This window comes from Bison bison, unplaced genomic scaffold (genome assembly GCF_000754665.1).
Source record: "Bison bison bison isolate TAMUID 2011002044 unplaced genomic scaffold, Bison_UMD1.0 scf7180017864503, whole genome shotgun sequence".
In the NCBI taxonomy this organism is placed as follows: Eukaryota; Metazoa; Chordata; class Mammalia; order Artiodactyla; family Bovidae; genus Bison; species Bison bison.
Genome location: NW_011495061.1, coordinates 7,520,036 through 7,545,338, shown reverse-complemented (window position 1 = coordinate 7,545,338; position 25,303 = coordinate 7,520,036). Strand labels below are relative to the sequence as shown.

At 39.5% G+C, this 25,303-nt stretch overlaps 1 protein-coding gene across 3 annotated transcripts; it reads left to right on the top strand.

The window, feature by feature from the left end:
- Positions 1-1,984: 1,984 nt before the first annotated feature.
- On the top strand, positions 1,985-7,301 carry ZBED5 (zinc finger, BED-type containing 5). Of its 3 annotated transcripts, none has more exons than XM_010829346.1 (3): positions 1,985-2,206; positions 3,819-3,931; positions 5,014-7,301. In XM_010829346.1, exon 3 carries the CDS (start codon positions 5,150-5,152, stop codon positions 7,232-7,234), a length of 2,085 nt encoding a protein of 694 aa, XP_010827648.1. In that variant the 5' UTR covers positions 1,985-2,206; positions 3,819-3,931; positions 5,014-5,149; the 3' UTR covers positions 7,235-7,301. The 3 variants fall into 3 exon arrangements, with proteins under 3 accessions (XP_010827648.1, XP_010827646.1, XP_010827647.1); XM_010829344.1 differs by having other exon boundaries at positions 5,009-7,301; XM_010829345.1 differs by having other exon boundaries at positions 4,977-7,301.
- Positions 7,302-25,303: the final 18,002 nt, after the last annotated feature.

The following is a 25,303-nucleotide window of genomic DNA, read 5'->3' as shown; positions in this document are numbered from 1 at the left end:
GTGTTGACCACCTGGTGATGTCCATGTGTAGAGTCTTCTCTTGTGTTGTTGGAAGAGGGTGTTTGCTATGACCAGTGCATTTTCTTGGCAAAACTCTATTAGTCTTTGCCCTGCTTCATTCCATATTCCAAGGCCAAATTTGCCTGTTACTCCAGGTGTTTCTTGACTTCCTACTCTTGCATTCCAGTCCCCTATAACGAAAAGGACATCTTTTTTGGGTGTTAGTTCTAAAAGGTCTTGTAGGTCTGCACAGAACTGTTCAAGACCAAGGTTAAATTCTAGACTTTACTTCAGTTGAATTTGTTATCAGCTGAATGTTTTGAATTATTTCATTCCATGAAAATGTAAACCAGATGTGTGAAGATCAAATTGGGAGCATATCTGTAAAAGGCCCTTCTGAAATAGAAAACTTATGAAAATGTGGGATATTTTTCCAATATTGTTAAGAGCTAGACAGTTTTTTCAACTACAATATGATCACTCTTCAAGTAAAATTTCACCCCTTCAGTAAAGTGATTTCCCCTTTGGTGGTTCAAAAGCTCAAATGAAACCAATTTAACAGGAATAATTTTAAAATAACAATGAAGACTTATGGACAGTCTACCATGGGGCAAAGTTCTGAAGATGTTGACATGACTGTAAAACATTAAGAACCAAATGTTGACATCTATTATCAGTCTCAGGAAATCATCTAGTTCAGTCCTCCCCAAGATTCTTTTGAATAAGAGGCTAGATGTCTTTCAATGCCGAAGAAATTTATTCATATGTCCAAGAAGAGCAAATTTAGGAAAAACAAAAGCTGTCCTTGCTTTTGACCACAAGTTAGGAATTTTCTATCATTGGCGCAGCGCCTGAAAAGAAGATTCAACTTTCTTGACTTGGTTATTTCTATGGGGCCTTGAAAATCTAAAATATTGCAAACAATTGGACTCACTGTATAATGCTACCCGTACTTCAACAAATTCCTTCCAGGAAGTGTGCATATTTCAAGATGCCAATTTGGAAAAACAGACTGCACGTCTCCACGACGGATCTCACACAAAATGGAATTGAATACACGGCTCGAAGCCTTTTGCTGTGTTGTTTTTAAAAACAGGGGAGGGGGATAGGAGAACTAAGCTTAAAACACCCGAAGTAGGGTCGGGGGAGCCTGGTGGGCTGCCGTCTATGGGGTTGCACAGAGTCGGACACAACTAAAGCGACTCAGCAGCAGCAGCAGCAGCTATCAGTGTTCTAGAGCGCTGGGCGTTCCTCGGGGATGGAGCCACTAGCGGAGGGTGCAAAGACACAGCAAGCGGACTCTTTTCCACTGACACTGCTGAGACGCCGCCATCCCTACATATTCCTACACGTGGATCCCGACCCCATCTGGGGTCACCAGGGAGCTCTGGAGAGAGCAGCGCCCCGGAGACACGACGCTCAGCTCTCAGCTCGGCCCACTAGGGGCCCCCGACACGCCTGCTTCTGGGAGGGGCGGGGAAGAGAGAGGGCGTTTTCTGCCAGGATTCCAGTGGGAAAACAAGGAAAAGAGAAGGCGGTTGCGCAACCTGGGCTTGGGGTGCGGCTCCGGGAACAAAGAGCGCGTGAAAGGACCAGCAGCCGAGGCTCTGCAAATGCACTCAAATCAACACCGGGGCTGAGCCCTACTGCATAAGGGCACTCAGGTTTCTCGAAGTCAATCCAGCGCTACAGGATCACAAATGCTATCTCGCAGCACCCAGGACTCTGCATTGTAAACAAATGCCCGGGCTATTCGAACCCAGGGAAATTTGAAAACTATCGCTTCTCGTCGGGTATTAGCTCAGCCTCAAGCGAACGCCCTAATTCAGAGCGATAGCAGCTGCCGCTGCTGGCCCGCTCCTCAACCGACCTTGGTCCTTTCCTTTGGTCCCGCCCCACTGCTCAGCGCGGATAGGTGGCGGGGAGCAATTCTGGCGCTGATTGGGCGGCGGCAAAGTCGCTTGTGGAGACTGTAAGTGGGGGTGCCCTAGTGTGCTAAATTTATCTTCAGACAAGCGACCGCGCCAGCCGCGAATCGGATGTCTATGGAGGTGGCATAGGCGATACCCCTGAGCTGAGAGCATCGCCCGGCCCCCCGAATCCTTCCTCCCTCTGTTTTGTTTTTCATTTTCTCCCTTCCTCCCTACCCCCTCCCCCTTCCAGTCCGCGACGACTGGCTCTTGACCCCGTTCAGGCCTCGGTGAAGGTGAGGACCAGAGCCGCCGTGGCGGCTGAGTGGTGCGCTCTGAAATGGCCGCTGCCGTGAGCTTTGTAAAAGGGCGGGCGCCGGCTCTGCTGGGGACCGCGGCGCTGCTCTGCAGCCCAGCCGCAGCAGAGACCATTCTCTTCATCGCTGATGGAGATGAGAGAGAAAGATAGTGTCGGGTTCTGAGACGGTTTCCTGTGGTTGTTAGCCCGGGGACGCGAGAGGAGTTCCGTAGGCGAGGGTGGATTCCCACAGGAAGCCAGCCCCAGCTGTGGCTGGCAGTGCGCACCTGTGACAAGGAGGAGCCGAGGGATATAGCTGGCTGGGCAGCCCTTCGAAGTGACCGTTTTAAAAAGCACTTAGGTACTCGATGGGGTGTCCGTGCCCACTTCCTGCCTCAGCTTTTTGAACAGTCTGCACTCCTCCCCAGCCCTTCTGCCCCAAGGGTATTGTTCAGAGCAAGAACCATCCGAGGGAGGGGGTGATTGGATGGTGTTACCTGTCAGTTTAGCCAGAAGAGACAAAAGATGAGGGTTCCCCCGCTCCTTTTCAGGGAGTCAAATAGAAACTCTACTCTTTAGGGAGTCCAGGCTCTTTGTCCTCGAGAGATTCAGGAGAGCACCTCTGAAAAGGTGGAGATTAGGTCCTCCTTCCTGAAAACAAAGCTCACCACTCCGTTGTGTCTGTCCCTAGTAGCAAGGGAGAGGGATTGTAAACTTTTAGGTCACCCATTGACTCCACGAAGCTCTCTGCAACTAAGGCCCATTCAGGACTGTGATAGAACAGTCGGCTCTTTTGCTGCCAATAATGAAGGTGTACGGCATTCTGCTGCCAGTTTGAGACCCTCGACTTTCTGGCAGTAATAACCCATTGTATAGATCATTCATTTCTCTGTGCACCATCCAACTCCTGGTCCCAGATTTTTAGTGCTTGTGAAATTAAGAGTATTTGGGGACACACAAGCAATGACTAGGCACGTGGGCTCTGCAGTCGAACTTTCTGGGTATTGTTCTTAGTTCTTCACAGATGCGTTAACTTAGCAGGGGACTTAAGCTCCCATTTGTTCATCCTTAAAGGATTATTAATAATAGTCCCTAACTCTCAAGTTCGTTTTAAGGATTAAATGAGCTCATCTATGAGGGATTTAGCAGTTACTGGCACATAGTAAACAATGATCACTCGGTGAATGTTAGTAACTTTAAGGATCTTGGTTATTGAGAAAAGAACTCAATTGTTATAACAAGGCATAGTTCTTGTAACCTTTCCGTGTATAATTCCATTTTAGATTACTTAAAATGCTTAGTTTTAGAGACATTAAGTTGTGGCTGTACTTGAAAAAGTTAGGTTTAGTTTCTGAGAGTTTTATGTCTTTCTATGAAGTCAATGGATGGGGAAGCATTTCAAAACAATGAAATTACCAGAGTATTAAATAGGATAAAATATTAGCACTTTTATTATGTTAGACATCTTCTATTTCAGTCTAAGATCTGCATTTCAGTGAAGAATCATTTGCACTGCCTGGCTCTAAAATAAATTGTAAAGATTGGTCATCTTAGAGGTTTGTAGTTAGTTCTATTTTTACAGTGTCTAATTTTAACTTTTCTCATTCTAGGCTTTTGGTTACTCCCCTTCTACCCTTTCCCTTAATTTTATTTTTTTGAAGAGTCTGCATTTCAAGCTTCCAAGGTGGAAAGTGATTGCAGAAGAGAGTGCTCCTCATTTCAGGTATCTTACCCTCTAGCTGTTAATGGGAAAACCCTTTTGATTCAGGATCTAATATAAGAATCCAAAGGTTACTCTGTAGCCAAATCATAAAGTTTAAATCAAAAGTAACTACATTTAGATAGACACTAAATTTGAATGCCTTACCTTATAAAGTTGGTATTCTTTAGAAGTCCTAAAATTTGCATTACCATTCCATTTTATGATGCTTTTTAAAAAGTATTGTATGAGGAATAAACCTATTAAAATGAGAGTTTATGTTTTCTTTAGGTCCTTGTTAAGCCTTCACCTAAAGAATAATAGGATGCTGAGTACTTAATAAAATATATGTATTACTTTGAATGAGTCTAATTTAGGATAATATAAATATTTATGTAATTTTAAGTCCAAAGAAATAGTAGCTAATTTTTGGGTTACAGTTTATTTTTCAGTGTTAACACAATATTTAGATATAACAGAATTCTGTGTCTTGCAAAACTTTGAGCTGTTTGTGTGTTTTTGAAGTAGCTCGTCAGAATAGTTGTGAGCCCTGAAAGAAGAATTAAGACGTGTAACAATGTCAACAATGAGTGTATCCAATGGCAGTAGGCATCAGAAAGCTCAGATTCCAGGATACTGTATACAGTGAAAGGGTATACAGTGGGTAAATTATGGCCCCATGCTGCCTGTTTTTGGAAATAGAGATTTATTGGAACACAGCTGTGCCCTTCTAACGTATTGTCTATGGCTGCTGCCATTCTCCAACTACAGAGTTGAGTAGTTGCAATAGAGACCACATGGCCCATCAAGTAAAAAATATTTATCATGTGGTACTTTATGGGGAAAATTGGCCAACTCTGCCATGGGACCCCAAGATCGCTTCCTTAAAAATACACTTATCAGCTCTTTATTATTTCTTGGTCCAGTGGTTCCCAAACTATGTTTTATAGAGTATTAATGTTATCTAAGTTAATGAGCATTGTGAGAAAAAGATAAATGCTAACAATAGTTTTTTCTTTATAATTTATTTTAAAATATAAGTTTAAGACTACTAAACTCATTTCTATAGCTTTTATTTTTATGTGATAATCTACCTTTAAGAAAAGGTGTGCCATACCCGAGAGCACCAGGAAGTCGAATGAGAGATCACCTGATACACGAACGTGTGATGTTCCATCTGCGCATTGATGCATAGGCAGCATTTACAAATTAACTGATGTGTTGCTATATATCATCTCTTTGATGATTGCTCATTTTCTATGTATCCTGTCTTATAATGTCAACACATTTGTGATACTCAATGTTTATACTAAATTAACCATGTTTTGTACCACAAATTCATTGCCTATGGATCTGTTACTGAAACAAGGAAGTCTTAAACAAGAAGTAGAATCTTTTTGTTATCAAATTGTGTCTGAATCACATGATCAAAAGGTTGGAATATTACAAAGTGAAGATGAGCATTTGCAGCCTTCAGTTTCTAAAAATTCAGAAGGTGAGCTTTCCAGGGTCAAATTTATATCCAATTCCAACAAAATAACTACTTTTAGTAAGAAACCAAAAAGAAGAAAATATGATGAAAGTTATTTGTCTTTTGGATTTACTTACTTTGGAAATAGAGATGCACCTCATGCTCAGTGTGTATTATGTAAGAAAATTTTATCAAATAGCTCTTTGGCCCCTAGTAAGCTTCGAAGACATTTGGAAACTAAACATGCTGCATATAAAGACAAAGACATAAGTTTTTTCAAGCAACATCTTGATTCACCTGAAAATAATAAACCCCCAACACCTAAAATTGTCAATACAGATAATGAAAGTGCTACAGAAGCATCATACAATGTAAGTTACCATATAGCCCTGAGTGGAGAGGCTCATACTATTGGAGAATTGCTTATCAAGCCTTGTGCAAAAGATGTTGTGATGCGGATGTTTGACGAACAGTATAGTAAAAAAATAGATGCAGTACAACTATCAAACAGTACCGTTGCTCGTCGAATTAAGGATCTAGCTGCTGACATTGAAGAGGAACTTGTTTGTAGACTGAAAATTTGTGATGGGTTTTCACTGCAACTAGATGAATCGGCTGATGTTTCAGGACTTGCTGTGCTGCTTGTGTTTGTTCGTTACAGGTTTAATAAGTCTATTGAGGAAGACCTACTGTTATGTGAATCTTTGCAAAGTAATGCCACTGGTGAAGAAATTTTCAACTGCATCAACAGTTTTATGCAGAAACATGAAATTGAATGGGAAAAATGTGTTGATGTTTGTAGTGATGCTTCTAGGGCAATGGATGGGAAAATTGCTGAGGCTGTCACCTTGATAAAATATGTGGCTCCCGAAAGCACCAGTAGTCACTGCCTATTATATAGACATGCACTAGCAGTTAAAACAATGCCTACGTCTCTGAAAAATGTGCTAGATCAGGCAGTACAAATCATCAATTATATTAAAGCTCGACCACATCAATCCAGACTACTAAAAATTTTATGTGAAGAAATGGGTGCCCAGCATACAGCACTTCTTCTAAATACAGAGGTAAGGTGGCTTTCCCGAGGTAAAGTTCTTGTGAGACTTTTTGAGCTTCGTCGTGAACTGTTGGTTTTCATGGATTCTGCTTTTCGACTGTCTGATTGTTTAACGAATTCATCTTGGCTGCTAAGACTTGCATATCTTGCAGATATTTTTACTAAATTAAATGAGGTTAATCTGTCAATGCAAGGAAAAAATGTGACAGTTTTTACAGTATTTGATAAAATGTCATCTTTGTTAAGAAAATTGGAATTTTGGGCCTCATCCGTCGAAGAAGAAAACTTTGATTGTTTCCCTACACTCAGTGACTTTTTGACTGAAATTAATTCCACAGTTGATAAAGATATTTGCAGTGCCATTGTGCAGCACCTAAGGGGTTTGCGTTCTACTCTGTTAAAATATTTTCCTGTAACAAATGACATTCATGCTTGGGTTAGAAATCCATTTACAGTAACTGTTAAGCCAGCCTCATTAGTAGCACGGGACTATGAAAGCCTGATTGATTTAACATCTGATTCTCAAGTGAAACAAAGTTTCAGTGAACTTTCACTAAATGATTTTTGGAGTAGCCTAATTCAGGAGTACCCAAGTGTTGCACGGCGTGCAGTTCGTGTACTTCTTCCTTTTGCTACAATGCACCTGTGTGAGACAGGCTTTTCGTATTATGCTGCCACAAAAACAAAATACAGGAAAAGACTTGATGCTGCACCTCATATGCGGATCCGACTTAGCAACATTACACCTAATATTAAGCGAATATGTGATAAAAAGACACAAAAACATTGTTCTCATTAAAGTTGGAGGGTTATGCATGCCTCTGGATAGCCAAATATAAGATGAAAATAAAAGATGATTTACTTCACTGATGGTATCTTGGGGTTTTAAATAAAATTATTCAAATTTTTTATACTTTTTAGATTTTAAGAAAGGTAAAGAATCACAAATTTAACATGTACTACTGTTGGTGATTCTTTTTCACATTGTAATTTCAAAGGGTTCCATGGTGATGGCTGTGGGAAATATTGATTCACAGGATAAAGTTACAGTTCCTTAGCATGACATTTCTTTTTAGGATCTCATCACTGCCAGTCTTTCTAACCATGCCACCCTGTAGCTCTCCAGTCACAGGGACCTTCTTGCCTAACCATATCACTGTTTCATGCTTTCAAGTGTCAAAAAACCATTCCTTCTCCTTGATTCCTGGAAAACTCCTATTTGCTTTTCAACCCATTGATTTAATTTATCTTTGGTATTTGCATTCTCTTTATCTATTTTTTGTGTATGTCTCAACTGTGAACCTCTTGGTGTTCTCATAATTCCCAGTGTTACTGGACTGAGCTGTTATGTGGTCTTATCCAGCTCTGTGTCTCCATTATCTGGTAGAAGACCTTGCTAAAGTAGAGGCTAAATAAAGGAAAAAATGTTGGTGAAAGTGAACCAGTGAAAAATGGAATAGGATATGGTAGCTGTATTTGTTTGTTCTTTTGTCTTGATACTACTCTCTGCGGTCTTGCCTCAGTTATTAAGTTACCTAGAATTTAGTGTGGCCATTAGGCAGAAGTTACTGGAGAATGTCAGGGCTTTGATTCAAGCTGAATACTAGGGGAGGTGGAGGGAGTATGAAAAATATTTTCAGGTCAGCAACTCAGGGTTAAATATTTTTTGTTATTCTGTAGTAGTATTTTGTGTTATTCCTGTAGTAGGCTACTAGATAGCTACAGATAGCCATTGTTTATTTAATCTTAATTATTCAAACTTATCTCCCATTTTGAGGAAGAGGAGTTCCCTTTCAAGGTAGAACATGATACGGGATTTTAGTTCTCTGAACAGGGTTGAACCCAGGCCCACAACAGTGAGAGCTCAGAGTCCTAACCACTGGACTACCAGGAAATTCCCTAACTAGCTTTTCAACTTTAATCAGTCTGAGCCTTCCTGAACCTATTATCTCATTTGTAAAATTTTAATTTTGCCTTCTCTGAAGAGTTAGTAAGATGAAATGAGTATGTGTATAAATCTTCTAACAGTAGATAGTCAGATAAGTGACTTAACATTAGTTCTTGCCATACTCAACCATGTCCCAGTCAAACTTCACTCCACACTGACTCTTCCAGTCTAAGTTTTTATTCTCTGTGAAAACGCAACAGCACTCCAGGCTATAGGACCTGACCTAATCTGAGGCAGAAAGATTGAGTATTTTTAGCCCAGGTTCTTTTCTCCTTTGTCACATCATTAAGCACTTATTTATCTTTCAGTCACTCAATTAGGTGATTTTATGTTATCAGTAATCTTTATGACAATCCTGTGGGATTAGGTAATTTTTAAATTTGCGTAGGGTCACACAATAAGTAGCAGAACTTAGTTTAAAATGGTCTTTTCTGGCAGTACTTTAGCCATCATTGCATTTCAAAGAGCATCAGACAATGACTTGGGATTATGGCTAAAATCTCCCTACTAAAATGTGCTCCTTTCTTTGAAATCCATTGTGTTTTCTTCTCTAAATTCATCCAAAATAGCCATCTACATCAAAGTATGACTGCTTGTTTTAATATAAAAATATGTAGCATAGAAGTAAAATCTCTAAACTCAATCTCTAAAAAGATTCATCCTAACTACTCACACATGCCATACTAATCTCAGAATTAAATGTACCCTATTTTAAGAAATATGTATAATGCTTTCATGTGTCCATCTGGCTGGTTCCTCAAGTGGAAGAATGCGACTCCCTGTGTGATTTCTGAACCCAAGCCTCTGCTTAAGTAACCTGGCCAGGATGTCAGCCTCTTGAGATACAAGGCCTCTCACTTTCTAATCCTTTATCCCTAACCACTTCCTCTGAGAGTCTCCTTTTCTGCATTTAAGCCCAAGTCTATTGACTTGAGACCCTGCTAACTGCTACTAGATCTGTTTAGTGCCAACACTACCCAACTTGGTTCTTGATGTCAACTCCTTACCTGCTCTATAACCTATCAGGACTAATCTGCGGGTACTGTGTACAGCTAGTGAGAATAAACTTTTCTACATAAAGGTGGGTCTTGTACGTGTTGAATAATAGGCAAGGCTTGTTCCAGACAGCAACTTCTGTATTCTCACCTACTGAAGTTCCATGACTGAATCCCAAAAGAGAAGATTCTTTTCCTTTATGTTTAAACTCTGCCTCCTTCAGAATCAGCCTTCCTTAAATACAACCAAAGTAGACAAAATTAAGTCTTGGGCACTGAGATTCCCTTTCTTTTGTACCTCCAATGGCCTTTGTTTGCCCTTCTGCCAGTATTCTGTTAGGTTCTGGATGCTAGAAACTCTGTTTGGAACTAGAGAGAAGCCTGACAAACCCCTTCACACAAAAGAGAAAACCATAGGAAGAAATGGATGGCATTCTCCTTAATATTGCAAGAGATATTTAGGGTCTAAATAACATGGCACCCTCAAATGACAGCTACCCTTCCTGCCTATGCACAAAACAGTGAAGTTCCCATAATGTGTCCAACCCAAGAGGGCTTTCCCAATTTTTTTTTTTTTGCCAGTTCCTGAAATTAATTTAACTGGATCCACACTTTCCTTAAAATATCAACAATTGTTTTTTGTATTAGACAAGGCTCTCAATTGTAATTTATAGGAAACCAAATCAAACTTATCAGGGACTTCCTTGGCAGTCCAGTGATTAAGACTCCATGCTTCCACTGCATTGGTCACAGGCTTGATCCCTGTCTGGTGAACTAGATCCCACCTGGGGCTGTTCCATCTCCCCCTACACCCTCCACTGCTACCCAGCCCAAGAAAGGCCAAATCAACTTAAGAAAGTTTACTTTCTGGTCAGTGTTTGTAGTAGCCTCAGGGATGACTGGATCTGTTTAGATGATATTATCAGGGATCTCTATGGCTTTTTTGTTTTGTTGTATTGAGGTATAGTTACAATATTAAATGTACATTATCCCACTTTTGAGTCACACGTTTCAAGTACAGCTGACCCTTGAACAACACAGGTTTAAACTGCTTGGGTCCGCTTATACCCAGATTTTTTTCAGTAGTAAATTATAGAGTATTTACACTATCCATGGTTAGTTAAATCTGTGGCTAGAGAGGGCTGACTAAATTATATGCAGATTTTCAACTTTGTAAAGGGTTGGCACCCCTGACTCCATGTTGTTCAAAGGTCAACTGTAATTGAAATTGCCTTGATTTCTTTTTTTTTTTTGTCTTTTTAAAAAATGTTATTAAAGTTTAGTTGATTTACAGTGTTGTGTTGATTTCTGCTATACAGCAAAGTGATTCAGTTATATATATATATCTTTTTCATATTCTTTTCCAGTATGATTTATCACTGGGTATTGAATATAGTTTCCTGTACTATACAATAGGGCCTTGTTGTTTGTTTATTCATCCTATACGTAATAGTTTGTATCTGCTAATCCCAAACTCCCAGCCCTTCCCTCCCTACCGCCCTTCCACCTGCCTGGATTTCTTAAGGAGGATCATTTCCTATGTCAGTCTTGCCCTAGTACCACGTGTTGTTGTTCAGTTGTTAAGTTGTGTTGGTCTCTTTTGCAGCAAACTCCATGGATTGTAGCCCACCAGGCTCCTCTGTCCATGGGATTTCCCAGGCAAGAATACTGGAATAAATTGCCATTTCCTTCACTAGGGGATCTTCCCGACCCAAGGATCGAACCCTTGTCTCCTGAATTGGCAGGTGGCTTCTTTGCCACTGAGCCACCTGAGTACTACACGTGTACTATATAAATACACAAACTATAATCTCTTGTAGCTTAGAATTCTTTTGGATCATTCATAGAGTTTAGAAAATTTCTAATCATACTGTAAGTGCTCAGTGAATTGAATTCCCTAACTTGAAAGGTACAAATATTAAGGTGAAATGTAATTCATACTATAACATTATGAAAATTAGCTTTAAAATCCTTGTCTCAAATCAGGCAGTAACTTTTTGTTTTTTGTTTTTTTTTTTACTCTATACAAGGTTTCTTTTTTTGTAGGAAAATATACACAAAATTTAAGCACTTTTAAGTATACAGTTGAGTGACATTAAGGACATTGACAGTGTTGTGCAACCATCACCATCATCCATCTCCGGAACTTTTTCATTTTCCCATACTGAAACTGTCCCCATATAATACTGATTCCCCACAATTCCCCTCCCCTAGTCCCTAGCACTCATCATTCTTACTTTCTGTCTCTGTGAATTTGGCTAATCTTGGGACCTCATAGTGGAATCATGCAGTATTTGTCCTTTTAAGTCTGTCTGATTTCATTCTGCTTATAATGTCTTCTAGGTTTGACTGTGTTGTAGCATGTGTCAAAATTTGCTCTTTTTAAGGCTGAGTAGTATTCCGTGTGTGTGTGCATATTTTCTTTATCCATTCATCCATCAATGGACATTTGGGTTATATCTGTCTTTGGCTACTATGAATAATACTACTGTGAACATGGGAGTACAAATATCTTTTGACTCCCTAGAGCAGCATTTCTTTAATAAGCTCCCCTATTTCCTTAAAAGTGCAGTTTTTTATTCTCCAAAATAAACTCACATACAACTGAAAGAATCCATACCTGTGTAAATCTAGATACCTCTGGAACTACATATGTTATTTACTTTAATTTTTTAAAGTTGGTATAACTGCACCGTTAATTAGTGCAATGGAAAGAATTCTAAAGCAGCTGTCAAGAGACTTGTGTTCTGCAACTAATTAACTGCCTTAAGTTCATCTTCTCTTGGCTTTGGTTGCTTCACTTAATGAAAGGGGTTGAACTAGAATGAGTTCTAAGGTTCTCGTCAAATAAGATAAAAATTTTAACCTAAATAAAGATTAGAGTGATGAAAAGATGTGCTGAGGTATTTGAAATACAGGTTTTTTTCCCCTTGGAAGCCAAGCTTTTTTTTTTTTTTTTAATTGAAGTGTAGTTGATTTACAGTGTTGCATCAATTTCTGCTGTACAGCAAAGTGACTCAGTTACACACATACACATATACACACATTCTTTTCCATTATGGTTTATCATGGGATATTGAATATAATTCCCTGTGCTTGATAGTAGGACCTTGTTGTTTAAGACAAGGTTTTTTCTTTTTGGCCTAACCACTTGGCTTGTAGGATCTTAGTTCCTTGACAGAGATCAAGCCTGTGCCCCCAGCATTGAAAGCATCAAGTCCTAACCATTGGACCAGCAGGGAATTCCCATAAACCAAGCTTATTAAATGAATCTTAAACTATAATGCTTTTCAACGACCAAATGATGAAATTTATAAATTGCTCCATTGTGGGATACTTACTAAATGAATTTTTTTTTTGGAAGGGGAAATTTTTAGAAAACATTGGAAAAACTAAAATATATTTGGTTATGATGACTATGTAGGAATCTAATATAGTTTAAGGAATAATTTATGCGTCAGGCAGGTTGCAGTGGAATTTATTGACTAATCCCCAGCATCTTTGTTTTCTCTACCAGATTGTACTCTTGATTTTCTTTCAGGTATCTACTTTTCCCCTACATAATCCATATGCTTAAGTAAAAGCTGACCCCACTTCAGCTTTAGGTATGGACTTGTTTCAAAATAGTTTTTTTCACCCCAGTTCACAATAGGAAACAGATTTTACATTATAATCTAGCTGTATGTGTAAACACCAAAGTGTTATAAAACAGTACTAATCTTTCATATGTGCAATGTAGTTGAAAATATATTTAATTTTTTTCAATAATGAGGACTCAAAAGATTAATTTCTTGATCCATTCTTAGGTTGTAATCCATCATTTGAAAAATATCGGTGAATGTAATGCCATTGCTCTTACAAAAATTGTTCAGGGAACCTGCCTCTAAGCCTATTGAGGCATACTATTACTCTGGCCACAGAAATTGGCCCAGGAATAGCTTGTGACCCAATGCAAGCAAGTGAAAGGGAAGAGCAGTATTACAGGGGCTTTGACAAAAGATGCTTCCTCACTCTTAAGGAAGAGATAAATATCCTGTGTGCTTGGGAGGCCTGGAATTGCTGCAACTCTCTAGCTACCAGCATGAGGATAAAGCCAATACGTAGAGGAGGGCACAGCCAAAAAAGTGAGAAATCAGAACCCTGATGGAACCAAACTTGATCACTTTCCTGCCTTTAATTTTTTTGTTACCTAGGTCAATAAAACTCTATTGTTTAAGACCCTTTACATTGGGTTTTCCATTACTATAGACAAAATCCTCTTAACTAATATAGTGGTCTAAAGGGAAAACAATATAAAGCCAGAATTTATTGATAAACTTAGCTGCAATGATTAGTTCCATCCCAAACTCAAGTAATCTGATCTCTGGTTATTATGCCATCTACCATAGTGCTATCACTCAAAACTCTGGCACTGGTAATATTTTATAGTCAGAAACTAACATTATGAGATTTTATCAAATGCCATTTCTCTTAATGGGACAACTTGGTAATAAATGGATTTTATGTATTAGTTTAGGCTGGCCTAGTAATGAATCTGGTATATAATTCAAATTAGAAATTAAACTTGAAAACATCTTCAGTTTGCCTTTAATTTGCTGAAGATAGATGTGATAGGTTGTTGTTTTTTTTTTTTTTAACTTTTTAAGGTTTGGTAAGTCACATGTTTTGTAGGGGAAATGATCATCCAGAAATAATTTTCTTTCAAAGTTGTCAACAAGTGCCCTATAAGGTGGTTTTAACTTCTCAGAAAAGTTATGTGTTGACAAAGCAAAATCTGTTATATGACAGTTCACAAGGCTTTCTTGACAAATACTTTTGAGCAAAATAAACCTTTCCCCAAACAAGCTGGGACTTCAGGTTTAAGGTGGTTATCTAACTGCCTACATTTGTCTATTGTACAAAATGAAGTAAGTCAGAAAAACAAATGTCATATATTAATGCAAATATGTGGAATCTAGAAAAATGGTACAGATCAATCTAGTCCCAGAGCAGGAACAGAGATGTGAACATAGAGACCGGATGTGTGGACCCAGGGGGAAGGGATTGGGTGGGATGAATTGGGAGATAGGTTTGACGTGAATATACTGCCATTTGTAAAACATTGCTAATGGGAACCTGTGGTATAGTCCAGTGGTCTCAGCTCAGTGCTCTGTGATGACCTAGATGGGTGAGTTGAGGGTGGGAGAGGGAGGTTCAGGAGGGAAGGGATATAAGTGTGTGTGTGTGTGTATAGCTGACTAACTGCATTGTACAGCAGAAACTAACAACAACATTGTAAAGCAGTTATGCCCCGATTAAAAATAAATAAATGCTTACATTTGACTCCTACCTTCCTAAATTAAGTCCATAGACATGCTGAAAGAAATATCAAATTTAGTCAGAATCCACAGAAACACTAAGAAACAAAAAGAAGTAAAGATGTCATTACTCTCAAAGTATTTACATTCTAGTGGAAAAGACTAACTGTTAAGCGCTACCAGGACTTCCCTGGTGGCTCAGATGGTAAAGCGTCTGTCTACAATGCAGGAGACCTGGGTTCGATCCCTGGGTTGGGAAGATCCCCGGAGAAGGAAATGGCAGCCCACTCCAGTACTATTGCCTGGAAAATCCCATGGATGGAGTAGCATGGTAGGCTACAGTCCATGGGGTCGCAAAGAGTCGGACACGACTGAGCGACTCCACTTTAAGTGCTACTAGGTAAATAAAACAGGTTAATGAAGGAGAATGTTAACTGAGTTAATCTGAGATGGTCTCTTTGAGAATGTGACTTTTGAGCCAAAACCTTAGTGCTGAGAAGGAGCCAGTCAGATTAAGATTGGGGAAAGAATAATCCAGATTGAGAGAAGGCAAGTGCAAACACCCTGATACTGAAAGAACTCAGTGTGTTTGAGGAATAGAAAGATTAACCATCTGGAATAAAGAGCACTGTTGTTGTGGTAAAAATTTCACAGAGGTAGGAAGAAACCAAATTATTTAGGGTGAAATGGCTGCGGTTCATGGGGTCGCAAAGAGTCGGACATGACTGAGCAACTGAACTGAAGGTAAAGTGTTAGTCACTCAATCATGTAGTCTCTTTGCAACCCCACGGACTAGCCCTCCAGTCTGCTCTATACATGGGATTTCCCAGGCAAGAATACTGGAGTCGGTTGCCATTCCCTTTTCCAGGGGATCTTCCTGACCCTGGGATTGAACCCAGGTCTCCTACATTGCTGGTGGAGTCTTTACTGTCTGAGCCACCAGGGAAGCCCCATTTAGGGTTTCAAAGGCAGTGTAAGGAGTTTGGATTTTGTTTCAAATACGATGGGAAGGCATTGTGGTTCTCAAAGGGGAGAAGGGCTTAGGGGTTAGGTTACCATCTCCAAGGGGTATTTGTAAATGTGTGAGGGCATTGAGGGCTATAACTGCAGGATTTTAAACCCATTTGAGCATTATCACCATTTCTTTTGAAGAACTCAAAGTTTGGATGATACTGAGACCTTCATATACTTCTGAGGAGACCCAGAACCTTATAGAGACCCACTTTGGAAAATGTACATGTTAATTGAAAGAGTTTCCATCTCCACTCTTAAAACGAAGGAATGTATATTGGGCTCTTTTCATCTCATAGAGTGCCATGCTGGACTCCTTGCTGCTGCTGCTAAGTCGCTTCAGTCGTGTCTGACTCTGTGCGACCCCATAGACGGCAGCCCACCAGGCTCCCCCGTCCCTGGGATTCTCCAGGCAAGAACACTGGAGTGGGTTGCCATTTCCTTCTCCAGCGCATAAAAGTGAAAAGTGAAAGTGAAGTCACTCAGTTGTGTCCGACTCTTAGCGACCTCATGGACCGTAGCTACCAGGCTCTCCCTCCGTCCATGGGATTTTCCAGGCAAGAGTACTGGAGTGGGGTGCCATTGCCTTCTCCAGCTGGACTCCTTAGGGCACTCTTTTGTGGCACAAACTGGACAGTTATCTAAATTTAGGAGCATGCAAAATTGAATAGTGATTATCTTGATTATTTTTTCTCATAAGGAAATATAGTGCACTAATCAAAGGCTTATGATGTATAAAAGTTGCCCAGATTCGGCTTTCAGTATGTTTTTGTTGAGTGAAGGGATGAATGTTGAGTCTCCAAACCTCATCTACTAACTCTTAAGTTGGCTGCTAAATATTGTCCTTTTTGTTGTCATAACACTTTCCCACCCTTCCCCTGTCCCTCAGCAAGAAGATTTCAGAATTCTTAGAGGGTAGAGAAGCAAAAGGGACTTATCCTTAAGAATTTCACTGTTGGAACTATTTTTTAACTTAATTTTTTATGATTTCAAGACTTCATGTAAAGAAGAAGCCCCTACCTCTGCCCAAAATAAAGAAACTCTGGTCTGAATGGTACAGCAGTGGAGTTGGCTTGGGAAAACAGAGTAAGATTTTAGTCCAAGACTTTTCTCCATGTTACTAAGACAATATTTTAAAAATCACTCTGGATATTCATTTCTAGATCATTTCATAGGTCTTAGGCAATTAATTCTGAAGTAGGTTATATTACCATTTACAGCTATGGAAGAATTAAATGCCCAACATGAAGTACTTTGGGTTTAGAGAAGGGCCTTCAAAATACAAAATGTTATTTTTACTCTTCTACATGTATAAATGAAAAGATTAAACATCATCCCTTAAGACTTCTTATATTAAGAAGTATATTTTCAAGCATCAAATACTTCTGGAGTCTTATAAAAGGCTCCCAGATTCACTCAGCAATATTCATACACCATTTTTTTCCTCAACCAAGCACTTATTTCAAGAGGCAGTAGTGAGAATCACTCTAGAATACATTTCACCTTAACAGCAATTCACTTTTCACATCCCCCTCCCAGCTTTTAAATGTACATATGGTCTATCAAAGCACCGTGAATCAACCAGACAGCTGTCATCAGAACTAAGCCAACATAACATCCCTTTCAGGAAGGCTTTGGAAAAAAACTTTCTTTCTGATAGTCACACTGTGTACTTGTTCTAGAAAACAGACTACTGTCAAGGTTTCAGTGAATAGTCAGATATAATATAGAGCTCTAGTCTGTTATGGGCTTGAAGTTCTGAGTCTTACTGATTTCACAATACACTGATTACCAATGAGGATAGTCTCAGTATTCCTGAAACATCAGAGAAGTCTAACATTTCTTAAATTGTGCAGCAGAAATAAACTACCTATTCTATTTTTGCTTTATTTAGTATTCAAGGAAAAAAAGCAGACTTCCTTCAATTAAGCTTTATGATAAAACATGAGAAATGAATAGGATTTGAAACAAAGCCCTGAAGTTCAAGAAACAAACTCTATTGTGAAAATTATTGAAGAATTGTTTGGTGTGTGTATGGAGCGTTTATCTATTACTTAGTCAAATACTGAAACACGGTTATGCCTCGGCTTTATATTACATCACTGCCAGTGAAATTCACTCAAATCAGGACGAAGTTGATGATAAAGTAAACACATTTCCAAGTCATAAAATACTAAAAGCACACTACTCAGAAGGATTAAAATGAAACCTTTATATTTTTATTTCCAATTGTATAAAAATGAATGTAAGCTCCATAGGGGCAGAGACCTTGTTTTTCTTATCCACCTCTATTTTCAGAGCCTCAAATATGTCTGACACCTAGTAGTTATATAAGTGTTAAATGTCAACATGGTAGAGATGGGGAAAGTCTAGATTTGAATCGCCACTCTGACACTTTAAAGTTGAAGAACCTTGGACGAGTCACTTAAATTCTCTTGACCCTCAGTTTCTTCTTCTGTAAAAGAGGAATAATATTTTAGTCTCCATTTTTCCAGTATGTTTTTTACAAACACCACCAAGCAGTTTTCCAGTTCTCAGCAGCCACTGTCTGAGATGTCCTACGATATAATTCAATTCTGACACTGTTTAGCTGGAGATAGTGTCAGATCCCACAGGTTAAATCTCAGTCCAACAAGACTCCCCACCAACCCTCTTCAGGCACCAGTAGCAAGTACAGGTTAAATCGGATGTCCCCATGACCCCCTCTTCAGTTTGCTAGAGTGGCTAACAGAACTCAGAGAAACATTTACTTATATTTACTGGTTTGTTATAAAAGGCTCTAACTCAGAAATAGGGTAAAGTATGTAAGTTAAGTTAGTTAAGTCGCTCAGTCATGTCCAACTCTTTGCAACCCCGTGGACTGTACCCTACCAGGCTCCTCCGTCCATGGGATTCTCCAGGCAAGAATACTGGAGTGGGTTGCCATTTCCTTCTCCAGGGATCGATCCCAGGTCTCCCACATTGCAGGCAGACGCTTTAACCTCTGAGCCACCAGGGAAGCTCTCGTAAAGTATGTAGGTCTCCCGCATTGCGGGCAGACGCTTTAACCTCTGAGCCACCAGGGAAGCTCTTGTAAAGTATGTAGGTCTCCCGCATTGCGGGCAGATGCTTTAACCTCTGAGCCACCAGGGAAGCTCTTGTAAAGTATGTAGGAAGGAGGGAAAGTGTGGAGTTTCCAAGTTCTCTGTGCTCACCAACATAGAAGCTCAACTCTTGTTCAAGAGTTTCTACAGAGCTTAATCTATAGCCTCCCCTACTTTCCCCTTCCCACAGGTTAGTGCCCCATCCTGAAGTTATCTAGGGACCCCACCCTGAGTCACTTCATTAGAATAAACTTTAGTGCTCAAAAGAGACTTCTACTGAAAGACAAAAGGCTCTCCCTCCTATCAGAAAACTCCCAAGAGTTTTCTTTAGATGGCTCTGTGCCAGAAACCCAGGACTAAGACCACATATATTATTATATCACACTTACAGCTGTGCTCTGAGAGTCAAATAAGATACGTATGTAAAGTTACTGTAAAAGTCTATCACATTACTTAAAAACCATTATTGTAATACTGACAATGCTATAATAAAACATTGTCTGGTAGAGATCCCTAGTTAGATACACATACACACACATATATATAAAATAGATGCTTTTTACTCATTTTTAATTATGATATTTCTGTGAGGTATGCCATCAGTATTAGTTATCCGTTGAGTAATACAGTAATTTATTGACCTTAAAAAGCCTTTATTTCCTCACAGTTTCTGTAGATCAGGAATCCAGGTGCAGTTTTAGGTTCAGACTGCTTCAGGGTCTCCCACAGCTGCAAAGAAGATAGTTGGCCAGGGCTACAGTCATTTCAAGGCTCCAATGGGGAAGGATCCACTCCAAGGCTCATTCCTGTTGGTTGGATTCAGTTTTCAACAGGCTGCTGGACTGAGTGGGAGGCTACCCTCAACACCATGGCACATGGACCTCTCTGTGGCTGCTTACAACATGCCAGCTGACATTATCAAAGTGAGCAAGTGAGAGATTACCAGTAGCACAGCAGTCACAGACTTTTATAACCTAATTTTGGAAGTGTTATTCCACCACTTTTCTTGTATTCATTAAAACAAGTCACTAGTGAACCAGGATACAGGCTTTCATGAGCTACCAAATCTGCTATTACCTTGATCTTGTACTTTCCAGCCTCCAGAAGAATTGTGAGATACAAATTTCTGTTGATTATTAAAAAAAAGAAAGTTACTAGATTTAGCCAACTTTCAAAAAGAACATTACACAAAGGCATGAATACCAGGAGGCAGAGATCACCTTGAGCCATTTTAGAAGGCTACCTTCTGCAGGCTCAGAGTGTTCAAGTTGCATTCCAAATCACATCTGCCTGACTACAAACCCCATAGTGTTTCCATCTACTACTCTATCTACTATTCCCAGTGAATACATAGGAATAATACAGGGTTAGCATAAACTTGTCTAGAAATGAATCTTTCTAAAGTGTTAAAAATCTGTTCTCTAAGATAGAAAAAGTCATCTCCATCCTAATTGTTCTTCCTAGGATTATTCATCCTAATCATTTTTGTCATAATAGTATAAGTTAAACCTTTTTTCATTCTTGCCCCATCGTACCATGAACTCAAAATTTTAGTTATAAGAATTTTTATTATTTTTTTAAAAAACCTACAAAGTGTAAGTTACCTCTCAGCAAGACCATCAAAGAAAAATAATCTGGTGGACACACTAGGATTACTAGTGGACCTCTGGAGAGAGTTTCTTTCAGTTGTTATTCAGAGAGTTGTGGGAGAGGACATAGACATTTGTAAATGACATTAAAGGTGTATACAAGGGGCTCTGTAAGTTCTGAAAAGAAATACAATTAAAGAAGTAGGACTCAAAGAGGTAAAAACAGTTTTGAGTCTTGAAGCATGAGCCTGAGTTTGCAAGGTAACCAAGGCAGAGTTGTTGTTGTTTTTTTTAAAAAAAGCATGACCTAAGATTTAATAAGCAGAGTTGGAATTTGGGGGATTCCCCAAAAGTCAAGAGTTCAGAAGGGGTCAGAATGGCAGAGGTAGAGTCAGACTTCAGTCTCAGAGCCAAAGGATATAAGGAGTTGAGAAGTGGTGTGGGGGAATCGTAGAGCAATATCCTAGAGCAACCATAAAGGGTAACTGGGGAACGGAATTTGAAACCTTTGGTTGGGTTGGCTTCTCAGTTCATTTTCAAAGCTAAGGTTATCTTGAAATGGTATTTTCCCCTAGACTGTCACAGTGACTCCAGAAACTTGGGGCAGATAAATCAGGCAGTGTACCTCAGGTGGCTACGTCCAGGGAAGGAAACTTCATTTCACATCCACAATATCAGTCACTGATATGCACTGTCCAAGATTGCATTTTATCCCTTCCTCACAATCATCAGAGCAAACTGATAAACAGAAACAACCTCAGGCACAGAGAACAAGGAATACGAAGATGAGAACAAAATCAAGAACCATCAAATACCCAAGGAATACCAATAAACATGAAGGGTGATACCAATCAACAAACAAAAGAACTAACACTCAAGCAGGTAGTTATTAGAATAAACAAAGGAGGATCTTGGAAACAAAAATTATTACTGTTTACTTAGTGCATACTGGGTGTGGTATCAGGCATTGTTCTCACTTTTTTTTTAATTTAGTACTTACATTGAATATCCCCAGAGGACTATGAGAGAAATGGCATCTAACTTAGATGAAAAAGAAGTAGTTAAAGATGATTTTTAAAAAATTAAAAGATGGTCTAAACAGTAAATTGGCACTGATGAAGAGCCAAACTGAAATAATAAGCTGAAGAGTCATTCCAAAAGAACAAAGATATGAGGGAACAGTGATTTAAGAAACCTGCAAGATGAGTACTGAGATTTCAGTATTCCTCTCATAGTTCCAAAGAAGAGATAACAGAATTGTAAGGCAGCAATAACTGAAAAAATGAGAAAAATTCCTGTATGACGTACGTAGTTTAGGAGAAATGTTAATGCCATTCCTATTTTTAAAAATCAAACATTATGTAAGTGCATCTTATTTTTATTTTCCTGGTTGCATCTGAAATTTTATCACTTTTTGTTATATGTCCTTCCCCACCCCAGCCCCACCCTGAATCTCACAGCTTGTGGGATCTTAATTCCCAATGTTAGTCTCTCAGTCCTGTCTGACTCTTTGCCACCCCATGGACTGTAGCCCACCAGGCTCCTCTGTCCATGGAATTCTCCAGGCAAGAATACTGGAATGGGTTGCCATTTCCTTCTCTAGGGGATCTTCCCAACCCAGGGATCGAATCCAGGTTTCCCACATTGCAGGTAGATTCTTTGCCAGCTGAGACACCAGGGAAAACCCTATTAAATGTATTTCAAAATCATATTCTATATGTTTTCATGATAATTATGCTTTATTTAGCCTTCTGTTTTGAAACAGATTTAGGTTTACTGAAATGCTGCAAAAATGGTACAAATGCCCTTCACCTAGATTCCCATAATGTTAACATATAATCATTGTACAATTATAAAAATTAATAAACTAACATTAGTACAATGCCATTAAGCAACAAATATACTTTATATGAACTAGAAGGAAAATAAGTCACTGATGATTATTATATATAGATATATACAAAACAAAGGAAAAGGTTGCTACTACATTCTCTATAACATCTCCAGGTTCTGTTTACAGTATTCTTCCATTATCATCTATTCCATACTCATTTTGCCAGTATCCGTAGCTGGCTGACCAGGTGGTGCTAGTGGAGGTGCCAGTGCAGGTGATGCAAGAGACAAGGCTTCAATCCTTTGGTTGGAAAGATCCCCTGGAAAAGAAAATGGCAACCCACTCCAGTATTCTTGCCTGGAAAATCCCGTGGACAGAGGAGCCTGGCAGGCTACAGCCCATGGGGTCGCAAAGAGTAGGACATAACTGAGTGACTAGGCACATACACACACATAGCTGGTTGAAATTTTCTTATGATGTGGTGATCTTCATCCCTGAGGAATGAGTCCTTGGTGGTTCTATTAATATTTGAATTGGATTGCTGTAGTCTCCTATTGACTTTTACCACTGTATATGGGCTTCCCCAGTGGCTCAGTAAAGAATCTACTTCAAATGCAGGAGACACAGGTTCAGTCCCTGGGTCGGGAAGATCCCCTGGAGAAGGAAATGGCAACTCATTCCTGTGTTCTTGCCTGGGAAATCCTATGGACAGAGAAGCCTAGCAGGCTATAGTCCATGGGGGTCGCAAAGAGTCAGACACGACTTAGTGACCAACAACATGCCAGTACTAGGAAGTGACCTGGCTTTGAGACCTTATCCTTGCTTCTGTTATGTTGTAGCAATCAGATTTCCCCTTGATAAAAAGGATAAATCATCCCAACCAAAGCTGTAAACTCTCCTCCCCTCCTTTTATTCCAATGTCAAGAAGAGTCCAAAATAATTAGCGAGGTATATAAACTTTCGATTAATTGGAACCATTATTGGATTTTTAGAGGAGAATATTCTTTCCTTGAACCTTTAAATAGGCAGAGCTCAAAGTCACAGGACTAGAAATTCACAAGACATTTTGTGAGTGGATCCATAAGTACTAATAGAGTTGTCTGTCTTGCTCCCCAGCTTGTAAATCATTGACAAAGGAGAAATTGCACTGTGTTTTGGTTGCTAGTCGGAGACGGCGATGGCACCCCACTCCAGTACTCTTGCCTGGAAAATCGGTCATAACACATAATGCTGTGGGACAAGTGTTGGCAAATTTTTTCCTGTAAAAGGCCAGATAGTAAATAATCCAGGCTTTAGCCTTAAGCACCACATATGGGATCTGTCATATTCTTTGGTTTTGCTTACAACCCTTAAAAAGTTAAAAAAAAAAAAAGCCATTCTTAAAGGCTGTAAAAAAACAGGATGTGGGCCAGGTTTGACCCTTAGACTATTAATGTAATTTGCTAATCCCTGCTGTAGGACACTCCAGTGTTCTTGCCTGGAGAATCCCAGGGACAGAGGAGCCTTGTGGGCTGCCGTCTATGGGGTCACACAGAGTCGGACATGACTGAAGCAACTTAGCAGCAGCAGCAGCAGCTGTAGGACAACAACCTAATTTTGCAAAGTATCCCACTCCCTGCTGGTGCTAGAACTGAGTCTTCCAAAGACCTTTGAAGAGTTGTAAAGGCCTGCTGCTTCTGGATGATGGGGATATACAGTAAAATCAGTGAGTCCTGTGTGCATAGTATTCTGGGTCACCATTAACAGATTAACACCATTGTTCAATAATCCCTTAAAGGTCAAGGTGGTTCTCTCCTCCCCTCAACCCTTGTGCACAGTTTTATGCTAGCAAATAGCTATATATCCCTTTGGGGGAAAGACTGAGAGAAAGATTTATACATCATACTTTTGATGTTATACTGGTAACAAGGTCCTTTCTCAGAGGTGCCTATCACACTGTGTATTCAAGCCTCCAGGTCTGTGAATTTCCCAGGACTAGGAAATGGGTCAGGGCTATTACTCTTATGGTATCTCTAGTCAGACCTCTGTCTTCTCAGCCTAGAATTCTTTGATTGCACAAACATTTAAGTCTTTAGGGATCTACTTGTGTATTTTGGTACTGGAAATTATATGATCAGTTAAGCACCACCAAAGATTTCTGTAGACCAATGCTTTCAGTTATTCCTCTGTTACTACTTTGTATTGGTGAGTGTTACTGCCGTGTTTATGGTGGTTATGTTCTGCTGTCTGACCTCTGCCACCTCAGGATCTCTCACCTTCACTGAAATTAGAAAACCCATTTCAGTGGCATTTCAATGACACACATCCAGCCCTTATTCCCAGACGACAGGCATTACAGTTATATGCAGGGATCCTAGTGCTGTTGTCACCAAAGTATTTCTTCATTCCTGGGTGAAGAGAGTGTGTGCTCTAAGCTCTTTTGATCTAATACAAATAACAGCTCTCTTCAGTGTTGCTTTCTTCACAAAACTTTGAAGCTTGTCTTCAACATTGAATCAAGAAATTTATGGCAACACTACTTTATTTAGTTTCAGTCACCAGTCTAGTTTTTAATTAACCAACTGAGCATAACCAGAACCACTCCTACATACCCAAACTAGTACTTTGACTACAAAATCTCTGGTAACTGTTCTCAGATCAATAAATTCTTCTTTCCTTGGTCTTGAATCTTCATAATCTGTTCTACACATACTCCCCACCTTTTTGCTAATGCAGTTTAGCAAATCTTGCCATTCTTGGATGTAATCCTTCTCTTTCTAGATTTACTTTGTAATTGATCCCCTAGAGCACACTAGGGTCTGACTCTGTTTATAAGTTTGGAGTTAGTGAGAGGTTACAGAGTAGAAAAGAGGGGAATTGAGAATTGACATCACTGTGCAAGATGAGGTCTATATTATCTATTACTGTATAACAAATTTTCCAAAATTTTGCAACTAAAAATTATAAGCATTTCACACAGTTTCTATAGGTCAGGAATCTGGAAATGGCATAGCTGGGAGGTTCTATCTCAGGTTGTCTCATGAGGTTACTGTCAAGATGTCAGATGAGGCTCCAGTATTCTGAAAGATCTGCTTCCATTCCCATTTACTTGCATACCTGGCAAGTTAATGC